General features: G+C 41.5%; 1 protein-coding gene across 15 annotated transcripts in view; it reads left to right on the forward strand.

Moving 5' to 3' along the window:
- The window catches only part of BRSK2 (BR serine/threonine kinase 2), a 708,663-nt gene that overhangs the window by 353,615 nt on the left and 331,737 nt on the right, over window positions 1-23,311 (forward strand). For 13 of the 15 annotated variants that reach the window (XR_009760589.1, XM_061610115.1, XM_061610101.1 and 10 more), the window contains one exon: window positions 20,269-20,363. The exons of 1 other annotated variant lie outside the window; for it this stretch is intronic. Coding sequence is in view for 13 of the 14 variants with exons in the window: in XM_061610115.1 (XP_061466099.1) it covers window positions 20,269-20,363 (95 nt within the window). In the remaining variant the exon portion in view is untranslated. Of the gene's footprint in view, window positions 1-19,628; window positions 19,692-20,268; window positions 20,364-23,311 lie in introns of those variants that run through there. One more of the 15 variants, XM_061610112.1, reaches the window with a different exon arrangement.

Below are 23,311 nucleotides of genomic sequence, written 5' to 3' on the forward strand. Positions count from 1 at the left end.
AATGCCCAGGCTTGGGAATTGCCCTCATGGCTAGGAGAGAGAGAGCAGAGACAAAGGTGTCTCCTCTCTCAGACAGTCGGAGAAGAGAGGAAAGGGTGGAAGGAGGAGGGGCGGATAAGCTTCCTTAAGACATATCAGTCTGGCGAGAGAAGGAAGACAGTCAGAGCATCACAGGTAAAAGGTAATCAACCCTATCCATCTGGAGGACCCTAACTCTATCTTCCTTCTGGAGCATAAACAAAAGAACAAAACAGGAGTTGCTCTTGCCTCACTTCCAACATCTCTCTCTCTCTCTCTCTCTCATGGGCTGCTTTCACACATGGGGCTAATAGCGCTAGTTTGCTGGATTAAAAAGGTAGCGCTTCGTTCCATATTTCAAAAATCCCTTTCACACTGTACTACCTGTTATACCGGAATTTTGCGCAACAGTCTTTCACACACAGAGCACAGTTTTTCTTTCCCCCCCCTTCATTTGGCCTCACGTGACACCGGATGAGCTGGTTTGAGGCCTGTTCTTTTGGTGCGTGGGGGGTTGAAAGAGGCGCAATCGCGATCAGCTGAGAGGCATGGCAGCGCAGCAGCAGCAGAGGCAGTTGGGATCGGCTGGGAGACACGGCGGTGGCAGCGTAGTAGTGCGTGAAGGCTGCATGCAAGGAGGGCTGTTGGTAAGGGCGGGAATGCACTGCATGCTGGGAGGGCTGTTGGTAAGGGCGGGAATGCAATGCAGGCTGGGATGGCTGTCACGTGAGCAGTGGCAGCTAGTGAAAAACTGCCGCAATCTTCCAGTTTCCAGCCTGCTATCGGAATTTTTCAGGTATCATTTATTATGGAAATTAACGCTAAACTTCCAATACATCCCACCAGAATTCCAGAGCTACCCATCATGTCATTTTATGCGCAAATTAACAGGAAATAAATCGTCAGAATAACGGAATAAAGTGCAGTGTGAAAGGGGCCATGGTCTGTCTGTCTGTCTGTCTCTCTCTCTCTCTGGTCCTGTGATGTGGAAGATAGCAAGAAGGGGAAACAATATCTGCAGTTAAGTTTTGTGTGGCTTCACCGCTATCTGGATGTTCAATGCACAGAGACATTCTGTCTCTGGAGGGGCTTCCCACCACCACACACTCTCCCAGGGAGAGGAGAAGACTCTAAATCCAAGGTAGTCAGGCCTAGGTGTGTGACCAAGGGGCAAGACACAGCTGGAAAGGCAAACAGAGGTCTGTTGCAAAAGACAGACCAGAGAGATTAGGCAGGTGCAGAGAGAAGCAACTGGTGGGGCTGAAGAAAGAGGGAGAGAAGCAGAAATAGGCAGGGGCAAAGTGAGAATAGACGCTAGGGTGGCCTTGTGCTCTCCGTTACAGAGGACAGTCCTCTGTTTGAAAGAGTGAATTATTCGAAGGATTGTCTGGTCCAAGTCCAGTTTAAAGATACAGAACCAGAAGAAGGGTTATCAGGGGTCTTGATGTGGTGCATCAACAAGTAGCATCTGGACAGCAGACTGAGCAGGCACACAGGTCACACTCTTCTCTACTATGATGGGATATATAGGAGCTCTGTTTAAATGATATTAGTTATGCAGAAGTTTTCATCTAGATATATGAATTACCATATACAAATCTGTGCCCTGTTTTGTCCTTTTTGTATGTGTGTGATGCTTAAGTGGCCGCCCTAATTGGAGGCTGAAAATTGCATTCAGTAGATACTTTGTTGCATAGACTTAGGGCCAAATTAGCTGATGCAAGAAACATGTGGTTCTTTTCCATGTATCTTTAAAAAAGAAATAAATAGCCAGAACCAGGAGTAAAGGGGAGTCAGGATCAGGACCATGGTGTATGGAAAGAGGTTTTTATCCTTTCCCCCTTCACTGTGATTCTAATAGCAACATTTTCAGGGTATGTCATTCATATTGAGAAACTGGACTTCTTTTCTGTCCTTTTTCTCTCACAATAGCACAGCATTTTGCTTCGCTATCTCGGAAGAGATTTTCTGCCAGGGATTCCTCAGCAGTTTCCCTCTCTTCATCTCAGACAGCAGCAACACTAGGCATACACACTGTCCTACACACATAATCCTCGTTGAAAGGAGTACATGATCCCATATTTCTCTGCTCTGTAGCAAAACTACTGAGCATTTTCTGTTCCACTTTTGCAGCAGCATTGCTAGAGAGAAGCAACTCAAAATCTACCTTGGCAAACTGAGAGTGAAGGAAGTCCTTCTCCCTGCCCCATACTGGGAGAGAGGAAATGTAACCAGAATTCTCTCTTACACACAGCCTACCACCTGAGGTCAGGGCAACAACAGCTCTGTGGCAGAGAAAACCCACCCACTCTCCAGCCATCTCACAATACTCCCACTAATTTTGAGTTTTCCACCATTTGCATACAAGTGCAATATAAAGTCCATTTATATGAATGAATTATTGCACACTGAAAACTCTGAGGCGCACCATTTGGTAGGCAAAGAAAATAGCACAAAACACAATACTGTGCTGACCTCACATGGAAGTAATGACAACATCATGAGCCAATAACACTAGCCCAAACACCTAAGGTGAGGATGTTAGTGTTGTCTTTAAAGCACTTTTTTAGTAGTTAATGCAACAATCTCAGTTTGCATTAGCCTATGAACTGAACTTCAGAGGTTGCTCTAAAGGTCTGCAAAATTTCAGGAAACCTTCTGACCCCAATTTAATCCTTCCTTCCTTTGCTTAAGTGCTCAGGCACATCTCTCACACTGTTCACTGTTAATCCATCTCCCCATTGAAGTTAAAGACCATCACTGTGATAAATTCTGTGAGCTGGATTTGAAGAGACACCAGTTGAGTGTTGCATCTTCTAACATGCAGGAACCTATTCAGAAATTTGTAATGCTGAGTAAGCCCAAGATTCTTTACTGGACATTTTTGTATTTAATACAGACGCAGGTACAGTGAGTTCAGATGTCCCCTCTGGGTGATTACTGACATCCAGCATCTCTGCAGCTGGTGAAAATCCTGCTAAAGCACTAGCAGTGAAGATTAAGAGGAGCCAGGAAGGCACTGCAGACTATATCGGCCATGAGTGAATTGGTGCTAGGTATTAAGTGGTGGACCTGTTCTTCCAAAAGATTCAGCTGTTGGTGTCCGTATTATAGTGTGTTGTGACCAAAACCATGAAGTAATTTCCAGGTATATGGAGATAGATCTGAGAGAGGTTATCTGTACTTTGATAGTTAGAATAGCAAGGTCCACATTTGATGGGATTTTTGACCTTCGTATGCTGTAGAGGTCATGGCTGTTTTGAGACATGGGGCTTATTGCATTAATTTAATGGATTGAAATGGTAATGTTCCTGTTCCGATTTCTAAATTTCCTTTACACTGTACCTGTCGTGTTAAGGAACAGTAGCTTTTTCAGCTAATATACTGGCAATTTGCACAAATGTCTTTCACATGGCTGCAATGACTAATGTCTTGTTTTAGTCCCTCACACATGTGCACTGTGGTTCCCCACTGTGTAGGAGGTCTAGGATCTCGTCCCTTCTCCCTTTAGCATCTGACATATGTATTCTCTCTCTCTTTCTCTCTCTCTCTCTGTGAAATGCTGCTGCTACCCATGCCTAAACTGGAATGCCAGTACATTTTTTGTAGGGAAAAAAAAGCACACCTAAAGGGCGGGAATGCACTGCATGCTGGGATGCTTCTCATGTGAGTGGCTGCAGCTAGCGAAAAACTCCTATGTTTTAGGTTCCCAAGCTTGCAAATTGATTATTTCTGGTATCATTTGTGCACTAAATTTGCACTCTATTCCAGTAGAATTCCAGAACTAGTTTGTATATCATGTGGAAGATAAGAAATCATCAGAATAAAGGAATAAAGTGCAGTGTGAAAGCAGCCTATGACTGATTCCAAAGGAAACAAACATTTGTAAAACTTTCCCCCTTTGTATTGTTCCACGTCATTCTTCACAGATGCCTACAAAAATGGGACCAGTTGTTGCATGGAGTTTCACACACACACCTTTACCCTTTTTTTTAAAGATGGCTTTAGTAACATAACATTAGGGTCAATTAGACCCTAATTAAAGTGAAATGAAACAGTGCATATCCAAGATGCTGGGGGATCTAACCGATTTAAGCATTTAAGTCCTATCATAGGAATCATGGTGAGGGGAAGTGTGGAGCCATGCTGGCTCACTCAGCTGCCCTTCTCCATTGCATCCCCATTGCCTGGCCCACTGCCCTCCATGTCTTGGTGCTGGAGGTTCTGAAGTGGGGAGCCTGCTCTACACATATAGATAGGCTCCCAACATGATTTACAACCTGATCAGGTTTCCTACATGAATAGAACAGGATCTCTGCTACAGAGCTTCCCCCTCTGATGCATGGAAAGCAGCAGGGCTGGACAATGGGGACATGCAATCCGGGCCGCCCTTCACCTCATACAATGGAGGTATAATGCCTGAATAGGGTTTAAATGATGACAGCTCTCATTTAACAGCAGGAGCCCTTCTATATGAAATAGTTAAGGAGGTGTTAACCATTCAAGATGATGATTAGGGACAGCACTGTGGTTTTGCACATGCTTTGCATGCAAAAGGTCCCAGATTCAGTCCCCGACATCTCCAAGGAGGGCTAAGAGAGACCCCTGTCTGAAATTTTGAAGAGCAGCTGCCAGTCTGTGTGGACAATACTGAACCAGATGGACCAATGGTCTGATTCAGAATAAGGCAGCTTCTTAGATTCCTATGATTACCACCACCTCCTTTAGGAGATTTTGAGCTGAAGGGGAAAGTGCAAAAGGATTCAGTTACATGCTATAACAATTAAAATTAGGGGTCATTACAACTTGAAGGCACATAACAACAACAAACCTCGGATAGTATCACTGTTCGTTTCTCCTCCTTTGTGATAAACAATACTCTTTAATATAGCATCGTATTTTATACTAAATTGGTGCTGTTATCAAATACATCTCTTTATTTGTTTAGACGCAGGAACTATGACTAAACTGGGGTCTATTTGACATCAATATCTGTTTGGTAAAGTACTTTTTGCAACCACAGGAGAGTTAAAAGTTTGGTATGAGAGTTTTGTACCAGTTCCTTCTCTAGCATGACATTATATTTGCTAGATCTGATAGTTATATTTGGGTATGACTAACATCACTTTCAAATGAATGGTTAATAATTTTATTTAATTATTTATTATATTCATTTCCTGCCTTTCCTACAAGGAGCTCAAGGCACCATACATGGTCCTTCCCTCCCATTTTCATAATAATTACACACTGTAATCAGCTTTGAGTCCTCTGGTTCGGGAAGTCAAAGATTTAAATAAATGCATACATAAAAATAAAATGTATTTGAAGCTGCTAAGAGACTTAGCAATTCGCCACAAGAGAGAGAGATTTCACTAGAGACTAATTTTCATGTTCAAAATCTAGTTTAATATACATTTGAGATTTTTTTAGCATAATAACACGTCTTCCTATTCCTAAGTTCCACAAAGTGTATAAAATATATATCTAAGTTTAAATATATAGTCACCATCCCAACCTCACCAAAGTAAGTTAGCTGTTGCCTCAAACATCACATTCATAAAGTCTAAGCTGCATTCCAATAATGCAGGTAGGGGGCTGAGTATGAGACAAAAGTGACTTATATAAGGTCACCTAGTGCACCTAGTTGAGTGAGATCTGAACTCAGGACTTCCAGCCTCAGCCTCATAGCCACCATGCTCACCATCTTGTACATCCTGTGAATGACCATTTCTTGTTCCCAGTAAGCGTCCAGTCTAGGAGGTGTTGAATGCAGTGGCAAAGTGCACTGCAATCCGAACTTGTTTTGATAACATCTGAAATTAACATTGTTGTGATTGGGGGTCAGTGAGTTATGTGTTGGACTTCAGCCCGGAATACCTGGATTCATATCCTGTCGTAAGTGAGATTTAAGACTGAGCAGTTCACCATTTGTAAAATGGGAAAACAGTGACTGGCCTCACACTTGAACAAACAAGACAAAGCTTCTACAGTACTTTTCACATTCAGAACAATATGACAGTAATACACAAACTTAAACTATACCCTGCTTAGAATATTATACAGCCATGAGAGTGGCTGTATACTATTGCCAGCATGGATTTTTTGCGTTCCGCAATGTTAAATTGAAAATACCCCATGTCATTCTGATCCTTCCCATCAGCTCATTTCAAAACAAAACCTTACAAAACTATAGTCCTGAACTCAGAAACGCTTGCTTAACAACTCTCTAAATTTTCATGGCGATACACAAAACAGTCAGAGGGAATTAAGAGTTCAAAGTGCAAAAAGAGAGAAAAAACATGGCCCTTGTGGACTTTTTTTGTCAGAGTTCTCATAATTTGTTGAAATAAATTAAAAATCAGCAATGTTCACAGAGTACCTGTAATCCTATAACTGACCTTGTCCCATACTCTGACCTTCATCTTCTGCAGTGTAAAAGTTAAAAAAAAAAACTGGTTGATTTTTAATAAATTGAAAAAAATTAGCATTGAAGTCAATGATAAGCCGGACCATGCTCAGTAAGAACCATCTGTCAGTGTTCTAAAAGCAAGACTCACAGCTGCTGGGCTTGGTTAATTAGGGGGCCACACCCACACCAGACCTTTATTTCATGGCTTTCCCCAAAGAATCCTGGGAAGTATAGTTTGTGAAGGGTGATGAGAGGAAACTCCTATTCCCCTGACAGAGCTCCAGTAGCCAGAGTGGTTTAACAGTTAGGCATTCTGACTGAAGCTCTGTGAGGGGAACAGGGCATCTCCTAGCAACCCTCAGCAGCCTTCATAAACTACACTTCCCAGGATTCTTTGGGAGAAGCCATGACTGTCTAAAGGGAAATAAAGATCTGGTGTAGATGTGGCCAGGGACAGCTTTGGTTTAAATTTGGGTGGGAGGCTACATGTGCCTGCTGTCGAATAAAAAGGTGAATGCTGTAAAAGAATGATACTGTTCACAATGTTTTCCTTTTGGAAAGGAAAGGGGCTTCCCCTCTTCCTAGTGCCCACCTACCCAATCTCTTCCCTTCCCCTTCCTCTCCTCCACTTCCTCCTCACCCTTTCCCTCCCCCAGGGCAGTTTCACCAATCCTAAGCATGATTGCAAGTAAATCCCCTTGAACTCAAAAACATGCAAGTGATCAAACCTGCCCTCCCCTCCTCCTCCCTCCTGTCCCCTCACTCTTGCCCCTTCCCTCCCCCTTTCTTCACTCCTTCCTTCACCGCTCCCTTCACCCCTCCTCCATCCCCTTCCAATCCCCTCCTTCCTCTTGTTACCAAATTCTTCCAAGCTACACAGGAAGTAGATTGGACTGTGAAAGACCAACCCAAGTTGTATTTGCATTTTTACAAATGTGTAGGGCAGTACAATATCTCAGAGAGGAGGTCAGGTCTCCTGCTCCCCTGGTGCATTGACTATAGATGCCCAATTTCCCTGCCTTTTAAAGTTTGATAGAAATATCTGTGGGCTATATGTACTTTCTTAAACCACAATGTTTTTTGCCTATTAGTGAATTAATAGTTTTGTTGTGTAAAGGCCAAGTTGAGAAATCTATTATCACAAAGTTCTGAAATATTTAGGCTTAAATTACATGTCTGTCATCTCCACAGAGATGGTATGCATTCATTTTTATTTACTTAGCTTATTTTCAAAGCCACTTAAAAGAATTAAAAGTTATGAGGATTAAGCAATGATTAATGTATATTTGGGTTCCATAGATTACTCATAAAATCTCAGACTTTGTGTTAGTCAATTAACAATTTTAAAGCAGCAGATTTTTAAAAGTACCCCCTTCTCCCAAAAAAAGACCTTAGATTCTGACCCCCAAAACTAGTTTTTTAATCCACTTTTGAAATTCTTTATTAAAACCTTTCCATAATCAGCATCACCTTCTGGATATGGCCATCTAAGTAGGAACAAAACCACGGAAGAACAGGGCCTACCTCTGATAACTGAGCCAGAAGGATACCATGGTCAGTGCTATCACAGATGGCTGAGAATACCAGGAGAATTAGCAGGGTTGCATTTCCCTTGTCTTTCTCCTGGATTAGGTCATCCATCAGAACACCCAAAACCAGGCTGGAAACCAAACTGAAATGAATCTAAATAATAGGTGCCATTCAAGATGATGATGATGATGATGATTTATATCCCACCCTTCCTTCCAGTAGGAGCCCAGGGCAGAATGTCTGACATTAGCAACAGGGATTCTGCTTTTCGGATCCTATTTTAAGATATTATATTAAAAATTTGTCAAGAAATATGGAAAACTAAACAATGGCCCACAGAGTGGAAGCGTTCAACATACATCCCAATTACAAAGAAAGGGAATCCCAGGGAATGCAGTAATTTATTGAACTATTGCCTTAATATCCCATGCAAATAAATTAATGCTCAAGATTCTACAACAAAGGCTCTTACCATATATGGAGCAAGAAATGCCAGATATCCAAGCTGGATTTAGAAAAGAAAGAGGCACCAGAGATAATATTGCAAGCATACATTGGATAATGGAACGGACCAAGGAATTTCAGAAGAAAATCATCCTGTGCTTTATAGATTACAGCAAAACCTTTGATTATGTAGATTATGAAAAACTATGGAATGCCTTAAAAGAAATGGGGGTGCCACAGCATCTGATTGTTCTGATGCACAACCTATATTCTGGACAAGAGGCTACTGTAAGGACAGAATATGAAGAAACCGATAGGTTCCCCATTGGAAAGGATGTGAGACGGGTGTATTTTATCACCCTATTTGTTTAATCTATATGCAGAACATATATGGAAGGCGGGATTGGACTGAGATGAAGGAGGTGTGAAAATTGGAGGGAGAAATATCAATTATTTAAGATATGCAGACAATACCATACTACTAGCAGAAACCAGTCATGATTTGAAACGAAAGCTGATAAAAGTTAAAGAGGAAAACACAAAAGCATACCACAGCTGAACGTCAAGAAGACTAACGTAATGACAACAGAAGATTTATGTAACTTTAAAGTTTACAACAAGGACATTGAACTTGTCAAGGATTATCCATACCTTGGCATGGTCATTAACCAAAATGGAGACAATAGTCAAGAAATCAGAAGGCTAGGACTGGGGAGGGCAGCTATGAGAGAACTAGAAAAGGTCCTGAAATGCAAAGATGTATCACTGAACACTAAAGTCAGGATCATTCAGACCATGGTATTTCCGATCTCTATGTATGGATGTGGAAGTTGGACAGTGAAAAAAGCAGATAAAAGAAAAATCAACTCATTTGAAATGTGGTGTTGGAGGAGAGTTGCATACCATGGACTGCGAAAAAGACAAATAATTGGGTGTTAGAACAAATTAAACCAGAACTGTCACTAGAAGCTAAAATGATGAAACTGAGGTTATCATACTTTGGACACATAATGAGAAGACATGATTCACTAAAAAAGAGAATAATGCTGGGGAAAACAGACGGGAGTAGAAAAAGAGGAAGACCAAACAAGAGATGGATTGATTCCATAAAGGAAGCCACAGACCTGAACTTACAAGATCTGAACAGGGTGGTTCATGAGAGATGCTATTGGAGGTCACTGATTCATAGGGTTACCATAAGTCATAATTGACTTGAAGGAACATAACATCAACAACAATAATTTAAGATATGATGTTCCTGAATAATTTTACATTCTAGTCGCTGTCACTCAGAGAACTTACTTTTTAATTATATATCAGCTTTCTTGCTCTCCAAAACTCTTATACATAAGTTAGAGAGTAACATGTGCTGAGATATAGACAGATGTTTCCGAAAAGACTGTGTAATGGAAATTATATCAGAACTCTGTCCATGGTACTGAAAGACCTCTCTCCAGCCTCCCTTGTTTTCAAGGATCCTGAATTTGACTGTACCATGCCTGTCTGTTTTCTGCTTGTCATCTTTCACCTCAGATGGCTTACTGGATTTGCACTCTTCTGACCTGTCCACAGGCTCTGCCTGTGTACCTCTTGCTAATGTAAACTGTTGTGAGGTATATTTTAAAATAGGGGTGTTGAACACTGTGGTCATGGGCATCACTGTGCCTATCGGGATCTCCTATGGTATCCCTGAAAGGTCTTTTGAAATATTCCCTCAAGAATCTACAATGCATGAGACACTATTTTTGCTTCCTGCTCAGTTTTTGTTTGCAGTGGCTCAGCCTTTACCCATGTTGAACACACCCCATTGAACATGCCCACATTGCATTGGATCCTAGTATTGGACACCTACCCCACCCATTCTGAACAGAAGAGGGGTACAAAGAGCTTATCTCTCTGAGTGAGTGCAGCAGTGGCTGACACAGGTGATGGGAGATATGCCCTCACTATTTTGTGTTCCTGATTCTTTCTTTGCTCTTCTAGATGTTGCAGCCATTGTGTTATACCATGCTATTATGGCAGCCATTTTATGTTATTCCATGGAGCCATTTTGTGACTGACCCATAGCACTTTTTCAAAATTCCTAATGTGCCCACTGGGCTGAAAAGTTGGGCAACATCTGTCTTAAAATGCCGATCAATTCTGTGCTGCCTTTTGAGGCCTTGCCCAAAACTTCTTAAAATTTGTCTGTGGTTACAGTTGCAGTTACTATATGTAGAACCAGCTTTACCTCTAATCTTGCTCACCATTTTTGCCTTGTCTTCTATAACTTTCCCCCATTGGCACAGATCTCTAATAAATGGTCTGGCTTCTGGCTATGGTGACATTTCCATTTGCGTTTCCATTGTAGCTGTACACAAGTGTGGGCTATCACTGCTTATGCAGTATTGGTGCTAATTGTATCAGCATCATCAGGTGAATGGCATGGCACAAAAAAGAAATGTGCTATGACAAATGCCTAATACGGAGGAGAAAACGAGGTTGGATCTGCCTGCTTGAGAAAGCCACAAAGATGAAAGTGAAAAGTGGAGAGGGGAGGGGGTAAGTTAGTAAGTAGCAAGTGAAATAAACAGAATTGAAACATCAATTAAAAGAAAACATGAGACAATCTCCTCCCTGCTATCTTTCCCGCCTATGATGTTTCTTCTCTGCACTGCATCAATCCTCCTCAGTAGATCACTGGACCAAGGCAGGCCAGCATGGCTCGTTACCCAGATGCTACCTAATTACACTTGCATGTTTCTGAAAGATACCTTACCAAGGATAGACAGTCAAGGCTCTGCTGTGTCTCCTATCACCTTTGTGGTACCTAAGAGGATGGATTAATGAGGCCTGAAGAACTCCCCTGCAGATGGACTTTGATTCTGCCATTCTTTAGTGATTGGGGATGAGAGGACAGGAGGTGGTCACAGAGCTTGCTTCTGTGCCTAACATAGGGTCTACAGTTTGTTTCTTGCTTTCACAGATGCTACAGCTGGCTCAGTCTGAATTAACAGTTGCATTTCCCCTAGACTCCTGCAGATCCTGTATGAAAAAGACAGTGTGCATTGTGGCAGCCACAAAGAGTTATCTGCAATGTTTAGTCTTCTTGTTTGATGAGAGATTGAAACTACAGCCTGTTTTATGGTTCCTTTCCACAGATGTTTTAAGCAGTTACCCTGACCGTTTCCATTTTGGTAGCTCTCCAAGTCTTTTGTACAGAAGAAAAGTGAAGCCTGTCTAAAAATCAAAGCCCAGCTTCTGGAAATTTTGGGCTGTTTCTCAAATTCCAAGAAATGTATTTCTATTTTCTTCCTGAAGAAAATAAAAATGTTTCAGTAATAGCAGCAGCAAACATCCACTAAATTGTCTGTGTGTTTTTCATCAGAAAATATTTGGATGTGTGTAAGAGAGAGGGAGGCAATGACAAAAGAAACTACTAACAACAGTACACTAAAACAAGAACATGTCATAGCCCTGTACCTCTGCTCTGTTTGACTGGCACAAAATCTTTCCAAGAAATACAGAGACATGAAATATTATAAGAAATATACTAAGGGGCAAATCAATAGAGTTGATTTCAGCTCTGTATATTTTGATCCTGCTGAGCTCATTGAACAATCCTGCTATCAACTTCAAGGTGTGAAGTGTGAAACGTAGCAGTGGTGGGCTAAACTCAGAGCCTCAGAGGGTAAATCCAGCAGCTATGGTGTTTGGTCTCATTATGCTGTGGACCTGGAAGTGTAAATCACTAGCCAAGGTTAGTGTTTATCAAATAGTTTAGCTGTAGGATGCTAGTCTGTCTTTTCTGGAGATATTCACAATTCTTGAGCCAAACTCTATTTCATCTGCTTACCAGAATCTGCAGCAGAACAAATTCCAGTGATCCATAGTGAGTCCGCTACCAATATCTGTGAGACAGTGCGTTTCTGTCAAGCTCACTTCTCCTTTGCTTTCACTCACCTTGTCAATCCAAAGGCCCTCTTAGGGGCAATAGGAATATGTTTGACGTTCATACTGGAACAAAAAGGGTGCCCATTGTAAGAAGGAACAATTAGAGAGATAGTGGGGCTATTGGGAGATGAAATGACAGAAGCCCTGAAATGTCTTGGGCCTAGGGGCACATTTGAAAATCTGAGAATTGGTTGTGGGAACCACAACATGCTCATTTCAGAGAAGAAAAACTGGTGATGCTCAGAACCCTCCCTCCACCTGTACACCTCAAAACAAATAAAAAAGAGCAATGCCTACAGCCAAACAATTCAAAAAGGGTGGAAGACATGAACTTTTTAAAAAACGAAGAGAGGCAGGGGACATTGATGGGTCCCTTGGCAGGTGTCATAGGATACTCTAGTGCCCACAGGTATGACATTGGGGACCCCAGGCTTATAAAGATGCCTGAGGATAAAACAAATTCCCCCTCCACAAGGATGGGTTTGCTGTTGCAGAATCTCTAACTCTTCTATTTTGGCCATAGTAGCTCTCTTCCTCCTCAACTCTGCCTCTTTTCCCAGCTGGAGTGCTTTGTGGGAGGCAAGTGTGAAGGATTGTTCTACTTTCATGTAGATACCAGCAATAAGAACTTTAATATCAGCTTGGTCTTTATGTGAGACTGTTTTGGCCTACTTCAGATTGTGTCTAAGAAGCTCTCATTTTGCTCTTGTCCAGTCGTTTGAATCTAAAATCTAGTTACTACGTGGTTCTGTTTTCTGGGATGTGGGGAGGGGAGACTTGGTGCTTGAGTGTCCCTGGCTTGAAGTGAGGGGGTGGGGAATTAACTGAAGGGCCCTTGAGCTTTCTAGCTCTATTAATCTTTCAGTTTTTTGTATAAGTCAGAGTGTGAATTTTGGCATTCAAGCAGAACAGTGCTCCCAAACTCTGGCTTGGATGCAACTGTAATTACAGTGGTTTCAGTTTAAAAGCAGTTTATTGCAAAAAAAATCTCAAGAACAGCCCTCTTATACCATGTCAGCAATGAAGAGCTGATGGTTAAAATTACTTCATTAAAGGGTGGTGTAGTTCTTTTCACTTCTATTTAAATTTAACAGAATCCAGCCCCTCCTTATGTGCAATTAGAAATGGACAGCATATATTTTGGGTATCACTTGATACTAGACTGTAATCTTATGGGCAGTAATTAGAGATAACAGTTGTTCTAAATAAATAAACATTGACTCAATGAGAAGACAAAAGTAGTTAACAATAATTATTGGTTTCCATAAACAAGCTGCTTCCTCTCATATGTATGGTATGTTTAGGTAAGCAAACAGGAGAAACTGTATCCCAAAGAAGGATAGAGAGTGAACAAAAGTGTACTGTGGATCCAGAATATTTCTTCTCCAAACTATATTCCACTGACAGTATTGCAAGTAATAATGTTTCGCTCTTGCATCAGAGTTTAATATTCTTTCTGCAAAGTTCTTTATAAGGATTAATCAATTAATCCTCCTAGAATCCCCATGAGGCAGGTAAGTAAATATTATTATCCTTATTTTACAGCACGAGAGTCTTTAAATCATTAAGTACTGAAGTTCTGTTCCTTGTTAGCAGAAATCTGACCATATTTTCAGAGTGTTCCCTGTAGCGAATGGAGGCTTATTTCAGCCATCTGTGAAATGTACTACTACTTAACACCCTTGCATTTGCTACTTGATAACAGTGCACAAGTGCCTATACTTTTGCTCCCCAAAATATAACGTCGCTTATTTCTAGAGACCATCAAGCAACTATCACATGGGTATCAAGCTGCTGTTCTGGGGCAATCTAGCAGCAAGATCCCTGGATTGGTGTGATTGGTAAGTGATTAGCTAGGAATAAAGGGGTTATTGGGTTGGCTCCAGACTAAGCTAGTTCCCATTTAAATTAATGAGACGAAATCCGTTACTAACTTGCCCCATTGATTTTAATTGGATTTAAGTTCAACTAGATCCAACCCATTGTTTGACTGATAGCAATTCACCTTTGAAAATTTACATCAGGGTGCAGGATTAGACTCACTGGTCTCCTAGCAAGGGGAAAGCTGGAATGTGTTTCCTAATATTATTTAGAGTGGAGATGGCTCACATCTGACCCTCCAGATATTTCTGGACTACAGTTCCCATTATCCCAGACCATGCTGGCTGGGGCTGATGGGAATTGGAGCCCAACAGTATCTGGAGTGCCACGAAATTGCAAGTCCTGATTTAGGGAGTAAATAGAATAATATATATGATTCTGAGCACATGTATTTTGGAGTTGGCCCATCAGTACATGTTCAGAGGATCAGGCTCTTAGTCTGCCATATGCATTCTCTCTAAATAGTGGCCTATTTCTCTTTAAATGTCTGTGTATTGGGAAGTTTACTTACCCTCTGCAGAATATGTTAGTGAAACATTAGAATATGCAGCACATAGGAACATCTTTTTGCTACTCTTGTTCTTGCGTCTGTCATTTTTTTGTATCATCTTGGTGTTTCTTGCTTTCTTTTGGTAGAAAAGAGCAGTGAGCTTTCATCAGTTTTCAGTTCATGGCTTTTAATTATAAATGAAAAGACGATGTTAGCTCTCCTCCCTATGCCCTGTTTTTCTTCCCTGGCCTGAAATTATAGGGCTGTACTCCTAGTGAAATTTAGTGGTTGAGATCAAAGGAAACTTGTGGAACAGTCTAATGTTGGCATAGGAGGATCTGTGGCAGTCTGTTTCTCAGCCACTGGATATCTGTGCAGCAGAGCTCCTGGGTATATGGGGGATGAAACAAAAAACAACTTGTAAATACAAGAGAGAGAACATCAGGAAGGTGTTTTTGGTAAAGTTGTATAACAATCTGCACTTACTTTTTATTTTATTTCCCAAACAATAAACATTTTAGTGATGCTATACGTTTGTGAACTAGGAAGCTCAGAACAGCTTATATGGGGTTCCTAAACCTTCTTCTACTAGATGAGACCACTTCGATTAGTGTTCACAACATACTAGTATTAGCTGCACTTACTCTTTTCTTTGAACCATTCTGCCTGGGATGCTTTGACTCTGCAAAAGAGGCAACAGCTGGTGGGTTGTTTCCATGGTGTGCTTATTATGAATTACAGCACTTGCCAATAGCATCTTCACTTGGTAAGGTTGGGACCATGCAGAATCCTATCAAAAACAGCAACAGAAATTTCAAAACCAATGGTTTGAATTCCCACACCACATGGAATGGAAATCTAGTCAAGTGAATTAACTTAAGAATGATTCCCCAAAAAAGCATTGTGTGGGTAGGCTCTCCACAAAAAGGTGCCCTGCTCCAGCTAAAAAGAAGAAATTGATGACAAACCAAGCTATAATTATAATTTTCTCTAATTACTATTGTTGTATGAGTTACAAGATTTGTACTGTGTCTAGATCAAAGACCTTGTGCCCTGTTACTAAATTTCTTACAAAACATAAGTTTCCCATTCTTTATATTGGCTATATATTAGGAGCTGGAATTGTTGAACAGCTTTGCAAGACTCAGAAAGACAGATTGAGAGTCACCTGCTCTTTTTAGACCAGGGCTGCATGTTGAGCAGAGCTAGTACATGAGGTGATGAACTTTTTTCAGCACAAGGGCCACATCCCTTTGTGGGAAACCTGCATGTTGGTGTTGGATGGGGTGAAAGGCAAAAGTGGGCAGAGAAATGGATATGTCTCTTACCTTTCCATTCCCGCCTTGCAAAAGCACGAGAGTTTTTCCCATTTCCCCACACATGGGAGGGGTGAAGCAGCTGCAAGTTCAGGTCTGAGCATATGCACCAGTGGAAGTGCATGATTGGCTCCATTGGTTTGCCTCTATAGCCCTTCCCTCACTGTCATGTTGTCCTTTCCTCTCGCCCTTCTTCTAAGTAGCAGCAAGGTTGCTGCTGGGAGGATTTTGTTGTGGTTACACCCTACCAGGCAAGTCACTCCTGGTGTGGCCTGGAGAGAGGGCATGGCCTTGGTAGAGTCCTGAGGCCAGACAGAGAGGGTTGGAAGGCTGCATTTGGCTCCTGGGTGTGGGGCTCTCCTCCTCTACATTTATAATACCTAGAAGGATTTTAGCCTTGTGCTAAAAGTAGTGTTAGCACAACCAGTGGATTAAAAGGATATTTATCCTGGACACTGGTTTCCCACAAGGGGAATTAAGCAGTTGTCAAGTGCTCCCACAAACACTGTAGTTAGCAAGAAATAAGTGAAATGCAGTAGGGGCAGATGAAGAAGAAGGGAGGGATGTATGGACTGGGAAGGGGTGCAGGCTAGCAGAAGGAATGGGAGGTGTATGTATAAAGCGTAAAAATTATATTCATAAAATTAATATAATTCAATCTATCAGTATTCAATTTGATGTTGAGAGTTATTCTGATAGGGTGTATGAGCTAAGCAAAATTAAGAAAAATTGGATTGAAAATGGTTGAGCCTATGGTACAGCTGGAGGAGCTGTATCTTTGACAGTAAAGTTTTAGAAAGTTGAAATCTTTTCAAAAGTTTGAATGCCACCAGGATATCACATTCATTGGTTTAATTCACAAAAATCTGTTGTGATAAAATGTGTTACAGACATGTACAGATTTATATGACAAAGGAAATTCCAGACAGGATACAATCGGAAGTTGCTAAAGCTCAATGGTCGTGAACCACTACACTCCTAGTCCTCTCATTCTGCAGTGAACATCCTTAAATTGACCCCCTATCTAAATCACTATCTAAGTGAAGAATGTGGACATCATATGACGTATAGATGGTTTTTAAAACCAAAGTGAGATTCGACTGCGAGAGCTGGCAGCAGTGTATGTCAAGTACAGCAACAATCTGGATGCAGACACCAAGTGTGAGAGGAGTCCATGGTGCTGACTAAGGAGGCATGGGCACCTGAGCCCCATAACTGACTCAGGGACACCTAAGCTTGAGATGCCCTGCAGCCTGGACCCCCAGAGACTGCACCCCTGAGCCTATTTGGCTGGTATACACACTTCAAAATGCCTCACACTCCATCAGGCTGTGGCATCAGTGCAGGCTGTGTGCATGTCATGAACTCATGGAGAGCTGATGGACTGCTAGGTTTGAGCCAGAGGTGTGCCCCTTTAAGGTTCTGCACTCCTCAGCAGAGGTGTGAAGACCAAAAGGTGTAGTCAGGCTCAGGGAACAAAGGCTCAGTGAGGTTGAGCTGTCCTTGGAACAAATACTGTAATCTGCACTCTTGGCTCTGTCCATGGACCTGCACAGCCTTCTACCAGCCTTCCTTGTTTTCCTGAATCCTAATTTGATTATGGAACCATGCTTGTCTGTTTCCTGCCCATCCTCTTTTTTCTGCCCTAAACTGCTTGCTGGATTTGCAATCCCCTGACCTTCCTGTGGGATCCTCTGTATTAGGATTGAATTGGTAAAGGATTGTCTGATAAAACCACAATATTTCCTTGTATCATAAAATCCAGATGTCTGGTGCTGTCAGTATGAACAATGTAGTAAATCTCCATGCAGAAATGCAAAACAGCAATAAGTGTGGTAAATGTCCAGGCAGACATTCAGCAAATGTAGCTGTCTGAATCACTTGCTTCATACCAAGTTAATGAATTTCTGTGTGAAAGAGGACTGCTTGAGGGTAAGGATGTCCATCGAAGAAATCACTGTTTTACACTACAACTTGAGGTGAATGCCCAGGCAGAAATTCAACAGTTTCATTTTTTCCAACCTTTTGTGTACACACATAATGATCCTGTTTTGTATTTAGGAATTACATGGAGGTAATTATTATTAAGGATATTAGAGGTGTAATCCAGTGCATTTTCTTTAAAATAAACCAGAAAATTAAGGAACTATTTTTAAAAATGCTTAAATTTAAAAGAGTATTTAAGACTCTTATATACTCATCCCTCAAAATACATGGAAACTGGGCAGTTAAACTTTTTGGTGCAGGAGTAAATTTCTTAAACCAAAGAGTCTTTCTTATTTTAGGATTTTGATGTGGGGGAGGGAAGAGACAGAATAATAATCTATTCTACAGGGCATCAAAATGCCTACACTTGTCTTTTTCTACGCAACTGTTTTACAGCCTGATCCAATGTGCCTGGTCCGATTCTTGGGCAAGGGCACAACTACCAGATCCAATGTCAGTACAGGCAGAGCAGTAGCAGCTGCCATTGCTGTCCCTGTGCCAACAGCAGCTGCCCTGCTTGTAGTGAACATAAGGAGATTAGAAGAGCCCTGCTGGATTAGTCCAAAGATCCATCTTTTGCCCAGCATCATCTTCTTACAGTGGCCAGCCAGATGCCTAAAGGAAACCTGCAAGCAGGAAATGAGCACAACAACACTCTTTACCATTGTGATTCCCAGCAACTGGTATTCCAAGGCATGCTGCCTCTGACACTGTTTTGTAGGGAAAGCAAAATCATGGATAGTTCTGCAGAGTGCCATTTGAATATCCTTTCAGGTAGTCGTGTCTAAGGAAAGCTGATCCAGCCATTTACCGGCCTTTTCATCTAGTAAGGGCTTTGAGATGGGATGTTCCCCGGTTAGGGTCAGATCAGGTCTAACTGATTCTGCTTTGCTTGCTTGGGACTGGTGCAAATCAAGCCATTGTTTGTATTTGTATTGCTGCAGCTAAATTGGGCTCAGGATAAAACATTCTTTTAGTAGCAATAATAAATCTCCTTTTGGTTTGTGCCTATCTGTTTGGTCTGTCTGACAAATCAATAGTCAATGAGAATAAACTTTTTACATTGTTAAAAAGAGAGAGAACAGAACAGTGACACTATATGAGTCCAGGTTGCTTTTGCTTTATTGTTGTGGACACTTGTCTACCAAGATGACACCATCTCATAATGTTGTGTTCCGAGGCCCTAGTTTGCCTTTTCAAGACATATATCTGGGGAGACTGGAGAGTTGTAATTTTATAGATTTTTAAAGAAGAACCTAAGAACGGAATATCTATCTTGATTTGTGAATAACTGAGTTTCAATTCTGATACTGTGACTTAAGGGAACAGCAATCCAACTGAGTACTTCAGGGAGGATATGGTAATATAGATTAGTACTTTGTAACCTTAAATACTTTCTCTATACCCTGGTTTCTGAAGAATGTTACTTGGTAGATTGTTCTGTTGAAATCATCCCAAAAGACACTTGGAGATTTCAAAGGGTAGACATTGGAAGATGGTGCTTTGTTTCATGAGTTATGTATGATAGTAATATTATGCAATTTTGCTCATAGAGTAATGGGAAACCTTCAAAACTGAACTTTAATGTAAAAAGACGATCCTTTCCACACATTTAAATCATTCCGGTGGTTATTTAGTACCCAACCAGAGACAAATGTTGAGGCATCACTGCAGCTATTGTGAGGTAAGAATGTAGTGCTTAACAGAAGTAATACTGATGGCATGAAGAGCTAGAATTCAGATATGGGAGTGAAGTGTGGTCTGTTATCCCCACAGTATGCTGTGGATTGCTGTAGGCATTGGACAAGGTTTGGCTGTTGAAAGGAATGTCACATTGAAATCAGTGGGGCTTATATCCAAATAAAGATACATAGGATCAGCTGTAAGATACTTTAGGCTTATGTGTGATATTTTAATATTGTGACCAGCTTCAAGTTTTCAGAATAGGTCAACTAAATATATATTCAAATTATTTGAACGATCTAGTCTTCTAGTTGATCTAGTAAGGGGGAAATGGAGAAAGAATAACTGTGTTTAGCCCATAGCTGCTTAAGCCATGAGAAATGCCAAGAATGGTGTTTGGATACTTCTGCTACTGTAGAACCTGTTTTAAATTAGTTTACTTCTGTGAAAAAGGGCCAACAGGAAGAATTTTATTGGAAATATCCAATATGGTTGGTTGAGTGAGATGCTAGCAGCAGGAATAATATCAGTGCCTCTAACCCTCTCTCTCCGTTTGTCTCTCTCTGTTTCTTTTCCAGGGCTTGTGAAGTTGGGGGTTCACTGTGTAACATGTCAAAAGGTCGCTATAAAAATTGTCAACAGAGAGAAGCTCAGCGAGTCAGTGCTAATGAAGGTAATTTTCTAATGAGAGATCTGGAGAAAAGAGAGGGAGAAAAGTTCTTGGCTCAGTGATTTCTGTTCCATGCAAAATTAATATCTTTAATTATGTTTAACAAACATCCCTGTCAGTGCTTGGATTGTGTTTTGCATAATAAGAATAATACTAAGCGTGGGGGGTTGGGAGACTGCAATTAAAGAGGAGGGTGTGTGCATGTGCTTTCATTAAGAACAAAAATGAATGTCCACTTGTGGTAAAGTAATTGAATGTCAAACAATGTCTAGATTGGGTTGATTGAAGTTGCGCCACTAGAATGGGTCTGTTCTGGTTACATTGTTCTGACGGTTGTGAGCATCTGCTCGTGGACTGTGATTTTTTATGTGGATAATATTTGAAGTTGGAATTTTCCTTGTTACAAGTTGCTAGTCCTTGCCTGGTTCATCCTTGCCTTAGGGATACTTCTATACTAGATTTAGAGTATGTGAGATACTGGTCCAGGCTTAATGAGACTCAGTAAGGCTGCTTCATTACCCTGTTTCTAACAATTTTGAGAGTATATAAGAGGGATGGCTATGATAGAAATCTTCATTAAATTAATGTTAATGAAATACTTTTGATGATGCTACTAGTCTGCCTTTACCAGAGTGTGTTCTTCTTGTCTTTCCCTTCCTGCAGTTTGACACCATACAGACCATTTTAATACTTTAGGACTCTTGCCACTAAACTTCCTACTTAAATCTTCTCCCTCCAATGTACATTTGACAGGACAACCTATTTAACCTAATACTGTCTCTCAGGGAAAACCTAGACATTTCACAGACATTTTTAAAAAGGCATATAGCAGTTGCTGGGGGAAGGCATGATCACTATTGGGACTGCAGCCAGTGGGGAGGAAGGATTTCCCTTGCTTTAAACCTGTGGAAGATCCCTCTGTGAAGCTGGAAATTGCATTGCGAGGAAATCTCCCACTGGCACTAGCAAATACCACCTTAAAAGAAGCCATTTTGATCAGAATTGCAGTAGGCAAGGAAAGATTTAAACTTCCCTACTGCACCTTGTTGAAATCCTGATAATAATCTCTGTGTGTGTGTGTGTGTGTGTGCGTGTGCGCGTGTGTGCAGGGCCGGCTCCAGGCAAGCTGGGGCCCTTGGGCTCCAGCCTGCCCTGGGCTCCGGGATATGCTGCCACAGATTGCACCACCTACCCATTCCCTTGCTCCGCCTATCTTTCTGTCCTGTGTTTTGCAGCTGCATGCATAGTGCCCTTAACCAGGATGGTGGCCGAGGTTTCCCTAAGGGGCTGAAGCCTCCACTGCCATTTTGGTTGATGGCATGCATGCGTGCTACGCACATGCAGGGCTTCCATCAACCAAGATGGCGTCGGACGCTTCAGCCTCTTAGGGAAACCTCGGCCACAGCACTGTGCGCACAGCCACAGAACACAGGAATGGTAGGCAGAGCGAGGGAACGGGTGGGCTATGCTATCTGTGGCAGCGATTCTGCCGCAGATCGCAGAAGGGGAGCGCTTCTCCTCCACCCTAAAGAGGGGCCCTCAGACAGGGCCCAACCTTGCCACCCTTTAGAGCCGGCCCTGTGTGTGTGTAACATGCTATTGTGGATGCTATTTGCATTTTTAAATGAAGTACATTAAATACAAATACACATTTAATGTTATGTCTAGTTTGACCCTCAGATGGATCTTCCAGTAGAGTATGGGTGTGCAGATAATTGTGTGTTGTTTTTTTTTAAATAAGTCATTACGTTTTTAGGGTTACATCTAAAAACATGTGTGAATTCGCCCCATAGCCTTGTAGCCTAACTCTCAGTCCTTTGGGCCATTTACCTAGGTCCTCAGATGCAAAAGTGCAACCTGCCAGGAAGCCTCTCAATATTCAAAAGGACTTAGGCAAGTCCTCAAAGTGAATGAATCTCTGCTGCATTTGGTTGTCTTTGACAGTGCATACTTCCATTTCTGTCCCACCCCCCATCCAGCCTCTCTTTCTAACTTTTTTGAAGGGGTTGTTAGGAATTTTGTTTGTTTGTTTATTTCTTTGTGGCTAAAACTTTTCTTTTGTATATTCAGGGAACTGGCCTTTTCTCTGCAGCTGCTCTTCATTTGAGCTGTGCAGAATTGAGAGGCATTTGGTAAAGTGCTTTCTAATCATAACATAATACTATCAATATTTCTAGAGAGAATAATTCAGAATTGAAGCAGCTGGTCTCAATTAACAGAACTGCTGCTGTGGAGATGATACATGGGCAGGCGTGGTGGAGAATGAAATTGCAATAAATGTGTCATTTGTGTCTGCATTGCCCTATCCAAGGGACTGGGTTGTGGGTGGATTGCTAAATGTAGGCGTATGGATTATTCCCTGAGTGTCCACTTGTGCTTCCTAAGCTGCTAAATTCAGGCACATTTTCCACAGCTCTTGCTTTCAAGATGATTCTTAACATTATTTCTAAGCTGCCAGCAGCCTTTAATAGTAGAGTAGACAGGTGACTAAAGGTGTGACTCTGGTCCTCTTGTCACATGCTGGAAGAGCTAGAACCTTGCCAGGCATACATTATCATGGTTCCTCTAGAATAAGTGTATCAGTTGGTTCAGAATTGTTTCTCTGGCACTCCAGTTCTGTAGAAACACTGATTTGAGCCCAGTCTATCTATATTCAAAACTTTCAGGCAGGAGGAAAAGACATGTAATCCAGCTGTGCCTATTTCATAGGGCAAAGTATATAGTCTTTAGAATGCTGCCAGTACTATTGCTATTGCTGCTGGGTCCAGCTCAGTTCAAGGTCCAGAGTAAAACAGCTTGGGCTTCTTTTGTGTCTTTTCTGAAGTGCAACAACTGCTGTACAATGTACACTGTTAACCCAGTTTAGTGGGGAGTCTCTCACATCATAGTTGCTCAAATATTGTCCTTAAGAAAACAACCTTTCAAGTTTTCCCATGGACAACTGAGGGATA

Source organism: Rhineura floridana, chromosome 2, assembly GCF_030035675.1.
Source record: "Rhineura floridana isolate rRhiFlo1 chromosome 2, rRhiFlo1.hap2, whole genome shotgun sequence".
Classification (NCBI taxonomy): Eukaryota; Metazoa; Chordata; class Lepidosauria; order Squamata; family Rhineuridae; genus Rhineura; species Rhineura floridana.